The following is an 8,877-nucleotide window of genomic DNA, read 5'->3' as shown; positions in this document are numbered from 1 at the left end:
GCAATTCTTACGTTAAAAAAATTATAGGTGTTAGATATTATTAAATGATGTTCTTAAGACCGACATCCCTCTCTCATTGAATACAAGCTCAGTATTAGCCTTATAATTTCTTTAATTAAAATATTATTTTATACATGTAACAGCCCGCACTTCCGGACTATTAAATTCTAAATCGAAAACTAAAAATAAAATATATTATTACTCGATAATTCTAATAGATCACGAAATTCAAAGCAGCGGTCAAACTCAATAATCAAAATCATAAAAATAGAGACGCAGCTCCACAAATCCGATAATAATTGTCTAACAGATAATTAAATTTATTCTCTAAAAACAAAATCTTTATTCTAATTCAAATAGCACAAAACGAAGCAGCACAGATCTCCACATAGTTCTCATTCCTTAATCTTAATATGCTCCAAATTCCGAACCTGAAATGTTAAAAGGGGTGAGCTACACAGCTCAGCAAGTACAAATTGACTAACTTTTAAACAGAAAAACAATGGGTGTTTTGATAAAACGATTTTTCTTAAAACAATAATAATTTTGTAAAACATTTTCTAAAATAAATCCAACCCAAAGTTTTATATTTTAAAATTCAGAATTTAAAACAGAACAGAGCAGAATTTATAACAGTACAGATTTTATAACAGATCTGAGCAGAATAAAACAGAACGAAACGATAATTCTTATAAATACCACAGTCTTGATCTACGGCCACACTTTGCCAGTAGCCGGCATCTAATTCTTATTCTTATTCTTTATACCACACTTTGCCAGTGGTCGGCATCTAAAGTTCAATAATTACGCGCCCTTAATAGGTATCTAAAGTTGCACACTTGTGCGCCTACTAAGGGTATCTAAGGCTAGTTCCGGAACTATAGCGTAAATTACGAACGGTTCGAAAACGTAGAGACTGGGTTCTAAAATTCACAAATACTTATACCTTATAATTTTCGAAATCACAGTTCTTATATCTTATACGAAATCAAAAACAGAATTGAAATATCTTTTCCGAAAATTAAAAGTAAGTCAAAAGGTACTTACCTCAAAGCCTGACCAGATCTGAATTTACTCTTTTTGACCCTCTAAACGATATTTTCTTGAAAAACACGAAACACGAAAGCTGAAGATAACGAAAAGACCTTTCTGAAAAGTCCAGAATCACTGAATTCTGACTTACGATGAATTTTCTACGAATTTTACAAGACAGCTGATTTTTGCTGAGAAAGTCCTACGAATTTTAATGATAAAAACAAGGAATACGAATATGGTGTATTTATAACGATACAAAACCCTATATCTCAACTAGGAAATAATAATATTTCCTCCTAAAGATTTACAACCTCTCCAAGTAAATTCCATAAATAAAATATTTGATACACACAATTACCTAAACTAAAAAAAATTTCGATTTTCTAAATTATTCTTACACTTATTTCCACAAATAACAAATCTTTTCACAAATCAACTACCTTGCACAAAATGTTTTCAGAATATTCTAATTTTAAAATATTTATCTAGACAAATTAATATCTAATTTCTAATAAATAAATTAAAAATAAAATTACGAATTTTACATTCTTCCCTCCTTAAAAGAATTTGGTCCCCAAATTCACATAACATAAATAAATTAAATAAGTCACTAAAGAAAAGAAATCATACCTTAATTGCGATAGTTGTCATTTCCTGTCAGCTGAAACACACGTCCTTTGCCCATCTTGTTATCTGCTTCCTTCCTTGGTGGCGGTGGCGGATTGTGCGGACAATTCGAAATCTTATGTCCTACTTCTCCGCAATGAAAACAAGCACCTGTATTCCAACGACAGACTTTGTCCGGATGATTCTTGCCGCACCTGGTACACGTCTCTCGATCACCTTGACCCCCGATGTTATCGTACACGTGTGGCTTCTTGAGTGGTCCCCCTTGAAAAGATTGCCCACTAGTTTGAGTGAACCGCCTCTTATTCCAACTGCCAGACGCCTTTTCAGATTCTGCCAAGCCCCTTTCGATCACTAACGCCTTGTTGAGGACAGCCTCGTACGTCTGAAGTTCAAACGACGCCACTGAATTCCTGATGTCACTTCGAAGTCCCTCCTCTAATCTTCGTGCTCGACTGCTCTCATCTGCTACTAGGGTCGACGCGTACTTCGCAAGCTTTGCAAATTCTGCTTCGTATTCAATGACGGTTCTTCCACCTTGTTGAAGTCGAATGAAGTCCCTCTCTTTCTGCAGACGAACTGTTCTCGGAAAGTACTTGTCCTCTAAAGCCTTCTTGAACTTTGCCCAAGTGTACGGTTCATGATTTTCTTCAAGATTTGTCGTCTCATTCTTCCTCTTTTCCATAAGCCACCAGTCGTAAGCGCTTCCTTGCAATTGGTACACAGCTAAGGTCACCTTCTGTTCCTCATTGCTCCCCAGAAGTCCGAAAGCTTTTTCCATCTCTTGGATCCACATCTCAACGATAGCCGGGTCTGTAGCTCCATCAAAAGTTGGCGGGTTCAAACGCTTGAATTGAGAGACGATGTTGGGCTTCGGTTGCTGATTCACAAGTACAGCTAGAGTTTCAGCCAGCTGGTCAAAGACGTTTCCTCCTTCATCATTATTGCCCTGATTTTCATTGTTGTTCTGATTTTCTCCATCCATCTTTACTAGAACACACAAAACAAATTCTAAACTTATAGTCAATAATCAAAAAAAACACAAAAGTCAAACATATCAAATAATCACACAAATAAATGCCCTAAATCCAAAATAATTTTCTAAGACCTATACGATAGTCTAAAGGATCTCATCCTAGGGAATGTACTAGTCCCATACCTAATACACTCCGAAGGACAGCCTGCTCTTGATACCAACTGTGACAGCCCGCACTTCCGGACTATTAAATTCTAAATCGAAAACTAAAAATAAAATATATTATTACTCGATAATTCTAATAGATCACGAAATTCAAAGCAGCGGTCAAACTCAATAATCAAAATCATAAAAATAGAGACGCAGCTCCACAAATCCGATAATAATTGTCTAACAGATAATTAAATTTATTCTCTAAAAACAAAATCTTTATTCTAATTCAAATAGCACAAAACGAAGCAGCACAGATCTCCACATAGTTCTCATTCCTTAATCTTAATATGCTCCAAATTCCGAACCTGAAATGTTAAAAGGGGTGAGCTACACAGCTCAGCAAGTACAAATTGACTAACTTTTAAACAGAAAAACAATGGGTGTTTTGATAAAACGATTTTTCTTAAAACAATAATAATTTTGTAAAACATTTTCTAAAATAAATCCAACCCAAAGTTTTATATTTTAAAATTCAGAATTTAAAACAGAACAGAGCAGAATTTATAACAGTACAGATTTTATAACAGATCTGAGCAGAATAAAACAGAACGAAACGATAATTCTTATAAATACCACAGTCTTGATCTACGGCCACACTTTGCCAGTAGCCGGCATCTAATTCTTATTCTTATTCTTTATACCACACTTTGCCAGTGGTCGGCATCTAAAGTTCAATAATTACGCGCCCTTAATAGGTATCTAAAGTTGCACACTTGTGCGCCTACTAAGGGTATCTAAGGCTAGTTCCGGAACTATAGCGTAAATTACGAACGGTTCGAAAACGTAGAGACTGGGTTCTAAAATTCACAAATACTTATACCTTATAATTTTCGAAATCACAGTTCTTATATCTTATACGAAATCAAAAACAGAATTGAAATATCTTTTCCGAAAATTAAAAGTAAGTCAAAAGGTACTTACCTCAAAGCCTGACCAGATCTGAATTTACTCTTTTTGACCCTCTAAACGATATTTTCTTGAAAAACACGAAACACGAAAGCTGAAGATAACGAAAAGACCTTTCTGAAAAGTCCAGAATCACTGAATTCTGACTTACGATGAATTTTCTACGAATTTTACAAGACAGCTGATTTTTGCTGAGAAAGTCCTACGAATTTTAATGATAAAAACAAGGAATACGAATATGGTGTATTTATAACGATACAAAACCCTATATCTCAACTAGGAAATAATAATATTTCCTCCTAAAGATTTACAACCTCTCCAAGTAAATTCCATAAATAAAATATTTGATACACACAATTACCTAAACTAAAAAAAATTTCGATTTTCTAAATTATTCTTACACTTATTTCCACAAATAACAAATCTTTTCACAAATCAACTACCTTGCACAAAATGTTTTCAGAATATTCTAATTTTAAAATATTTATCTAGACAAATTAATATCTAATTTCTAATAAATAAATTAAAAATAAAATTACGAATTTTACAATACATGTACAATATAATGAAAAAAATGTATAATTTTTCAATTAATATAACTAAAACGGTTTGGATGGCTAATTGGATGGATAAATTTATTAGGGTTTCTCTAATATTATTTATTCATGTAACATGCTCATATTAGCTTATCTAGATACTTTCATAAGTTATCCCATTTTAAAGAATATCTGGAAAAAATTAAGATCATAATCTCATTATACATTTATCATTTTAATAATTTTGTATAATCATAAACATAACAGATAAAATGAATGCAATTTCCAGGCTAAAAAATTATAAATGTTAGATATAATTAAATTAAGTTTTTAAAAGCCGACACCCTTCACATATAATACAAGCTCAGTATTAGTATAAGAATGTATTTAAATTAAAAAAAATTATTTTATACATGTACAATATAATGAAAAAATGTATAACTTTTTAATTAATGTAACCGAGAGAGAAAAGAGTATAGTTGATTTAATTGATAGAGTTTCTCAAATATTATTTATTCTCATATAAAAGTAACATGTTGATATCATATGAACTCAACAATTTATATACTTTCCTAACTTATTTAATAATTTCTTGAAAAGTTGAGATCTTCATATAGATAATTGTAAATCATCATTTTCTAAATTTTTTTTAATATTAGTCATCAACATTTTATATTAAAGTATTAATAATCACGCTCAAAATTTTTTACTTCGTTAGGACGTATGAAAAATTTGTGCATAGTACTCTCTCATCTTTTTAAAATATTTCTATTTCTCACTTCATCCGGATGTTGTTCGGCGGATATATGAGTTGTAGAATTTTTTTCCCATGAAGTGGCATGTCAATACGGAAATCTTCTTCACAGTATGGAAAAAGTAGTGGACACTGATGGCTCATGAAATGAACACGTCTCGAAAACTCTCTTCAGATATAGTTGATTTATTTCCACTATGGTGTCTCTGAAAGATGAGATATCTTCAGCATCATTAACAATTAAAGCAACTACATTATTTGCTTCAATCACATGATTAGATCTTCCGGATGGTGAGGAAGAAGAAAACAATTGTAGCCAGAATTCTTCAGGTTCCTCCAAATTAAAACGGTCCCGAGCCATTCGAAAACTCTTGGCTAATCCATTGTGCTGATTAAGCATCTGAAGTAAACCTCCTGTGAATTCTGGATCAAGTTGGTCGCTACCATTTATCACACTCATGCAATTCTGCATCTCGTTTTCCGTATCATATATATATATATATATAGCTGGCAGAATTTGGGAGTTTCTCCTTCTTTTGGCTTCAACGTACCTAGCAGGTGGTGATTTTGACCGTTCAATTTAAAACGGTACAAGACATTTTCCATTATTGATCATGTGATTAATTTTACCGTCAATGGAGGTGAATTGAAACATTGAATTATAAGGTCTTATATTCTTATGGAAATGTAAACTCTTATCACCTACGGATAGTAAAGAAGCCAAAAAGGAGGAGGTTGCTTCTCAGGCTCAAGTACAACTTGTCCGTCTCGACGACAAATTGAAAAGGTTGGTGGAATGTTTTTTACCGATTTATTGTTGCGCTCCTGATTCCACATGACAGCTTTACATTTTGAGCATATTTTGTCAGGTTTTCCAAGATCCATATAACCTTCCCACAGATCTGCAAATAGTGATAAAATAAACCAATTATATAGAGTTTACATAATCAATCGGTAATTAAATTTGATCATCCAAAAGATGTCAATTTTAGACCTAGTTTGGCTGCCTTGATGTCATTCTCATCATGCACGTACTGTCCCCTTATTTTCGCATCTAGTGTAACATAATTGGAGTCTCAGATTATATACCAGTGAAAAAAATAAATGAAAAAGAAACGGCGTGTCAGATTACTTGCAAGAGATTATACATGTGTCGTCCGCATCATTATCTTTGCTTTTATAGTATAGTTCTAAAGAGAGATAAAGTCACTTACATTCAAAGACTCAATAAGCATATTAAAAAAAACTTTCGGAAATGTGAGACGTTATAATTTTGATTCTCAGTGCATGTCTGATCATCTGCTTTAAATTATTTAATAAAAATATCTTAATAACGGGTGTAAATATTTAAAAACCTGTTTGTCATAAAAAAGCAGAATTACATACATAAATCATGATGTGCAGTTTCGGGAATTGGATCAATAGTTTTTTCTCGCTCATCAATTGCGTGTGTACTTTCGACACCTGAATTGTGTGTTGCCTTATTTTTTTTGTTAGGTCCTATACGTGAATGAGCAATATTTAGAAATATTTCCAATAATAATAAAATAGTAGCTGAAACTTGGATCAATTCGACTTACCTCGTACTTTCTTCTTTTTACTTATTGAATCATCCACGGCATTGAATGAAGATATATATAAGATTTCTAACACCAGAACCTGAAATTTTATATTGATCAATATTGAATTTTGATTTATAAATTATGTTGGTTGCTCAAAGTCTGAAAACTCACCACATTCAGCTGGAAACCAAACTGCAAATTTAAAATGAATTTTATCATACTGTATAAAAAAAATATACTTCTAAAGTAAAACTCTTTTCAAAAAGACAAAATAGATTATTGACATGGTCTTTTTATATCAAGCTCAGTGTTACACGGGACGTGGGTCGTTCCGGGACGTGGTACAAGTTGGGGTACATGGGACGTGGATGTGGAGGAATCGGGTTCGTCAAGTCATAAATCGGGTTCACGGGTCGATACAAGGAACCCTTTATTTATTTATTTTATTATATACTTTTTACATCAAAAAAGAAAAACATAAATGTATTACCAAATTTTTCCAGCAAATTAGTTGAGTTCTTTGACATGATTTGTATTCTCCCCTTAAACTTATTTATAAATAGCAAGAATAGGCTGCAAGTGAGCAAGTCATCCACTGGTTCACATTTCTGGTAACTTATTAATTATACAAGTTACAGCCTTATAAACCTGGACAATATATTATACAACCAGCAAGAATATACAGTAGCAGTAAATCATGAATTTCAAAATAGAGCTGTCAAACGGATAATTCGGATACAGATCTGCCTATACCCGGATTCGGATCCGGATCCGAAAATTCGTATCCGTATCCGCATCCGAATCCGGAAATATTTAAAGAATAATATCTGAATCCGGATCCGACATATACTATCTGTATACGGATAATATCCGGATCCGAATCCGATTTTTTTTATTTTATATTAAAAATTAAAAAAATTGGAAAAAATGAAAAAAATAAAGTTAAAAAATAAAAATTCATTTTTAAAAATTAAAATAAGTGATAAAGTGATTTAATTATATTTTAATTTTTCAAAAATTAATTTTATTTTTTCTTTTCAATATAATCGTTATCTTTAAATTGTTGAACTCATATGATTTTTTTTCTATATGTCTATAAAATTTATATAAATATAATATTTAATATATATATGTGTGTGTGTATGTCTACACATAAACACGCTATAAATTTAATATAATATATTTTAAAATTATTTAAATATTTAAATATAAAATATATTTATTCGGATTCGGATATTATCGGATACGAATATGCCTATATCCGTATCTGTATCCGCAATCATCGGATTCGAATACAAATAATATCCGCTTTGTGTCGGATACAGGTAATATCCGCTTTATTTCGGATACGAATGCGGATTTTTCGGACGAATATCAGATTTTTTGAATTTTTTTGACAACCCTATTTCCAAGTAATATTAAACCAAAGCATCTCCAAGTAATATTAAAAATCAAAGCATCATAGTTTAGAGTTTAAACAAGACCAGAAACTTAATAAACCACAACAATGTTCCAAAAATAAAAACTGAAACAAAGTCACAGAGATCTCAAATACATCATCAAATATAAAATAAATTTGAACCACCCATTTACTCCCAGTTTGTTTCTTCAAGTCTTACAACAGATTCCTCTAACAGTGAATTCTCCGGAATGACATCCCACTTCTTTGAGGGCATTTTTTATAGCTTTCTGAACAACGAGACAAAATACGTGTTAGAAGGTGTGGGTATTACACCCCACATTGTCAAGTCATTTTGAGTTGCGCTTGAGTGGTTGGTTATTGCGTGTGTGCAACGAGTGACGCTTGGAATGTATTCTCTTTCATGAGAGTTTTCCGAGCACTTTAAATCACTCAAAATGATTAAGGGATGACTGAGATATGATTATCCAAAGATGGTCCCTTAAGAGTGGAAAATATTTTACCAAACCTTAAGTCCCACATTGGAAAGGAAAAGAGACTTCCTTAGCTTTATATAGCAACACACATATGTAGTCTTCACTTGTGTTGTCTATGTGTTGCTCCATCTCCTACGCGGGCGCGTAGGGGGGTGCAAATTGTGGGCTTTCGAGGGGCAATCCGAGGCTTGCGAAGCCTTCGAGCTTGCCCGCGTGTGTGACGTGCAGACACGAATGTAGCAGAAAATTGGCCCGAATAAAGCCGGACTAGTTTTGCTGATTTTTATTTTCCGCTGGGCCTGGGCTCAAATATATTGACTTACGTTTTTTTTTTCGGTCGAATAAATTAATTGATTATAATTGATTGATCAC

At 32.6% G+C, this 8,877-nt stretch overlaps 1 protein-coding gene across 1 annotated transcript; it reads right to left on the bottom strand.

Annotated features, from left to right (window-relative positions):
- Window positions 1-1,666: 1,666 nt before the first annotated feature.
- Window positions 1,667-2,647, bottom strand: LOC141695607 (uncharacterized). Its single transcript, XM_074499842.1, has one exon. It carries the CDS (start codon window positions 2,645-2,647, stop codon window positions 1,667-1,669), a length of 981 nt encoding a protein of 326 aa, XP_074355943.1.
- Window positions 2,648-8,877: the final 6,230 nt, after the last annotated feature.

Source organism: Apium graveolens, chromosome 11 (genome assembly GCF_009905375.1).
Source record: "Apium graveolens cultivar Ventura chromosome 11, ASM990537v1, whole genome shotgun sequence".
Lineage (NCBI taxonomy): Eukaryota > Viridiplantae > Streptophyta > Magnoliopsida > Apiales > Apiaceae > Apium > Apium graveolens.
This window is presented reverse-complemented; position numbering and strand designations above follow the sequence as displayed.

What these genes read in the sequence shown, in the direction of transcription:
- LOC141695607 (XM_074499842.1), bottom strand. Translation starts at nt 2,647, where the DNA reads ATGGATGGAGAAAATCAGAACAACAATGAAAATCAGGGCAATAATGAT.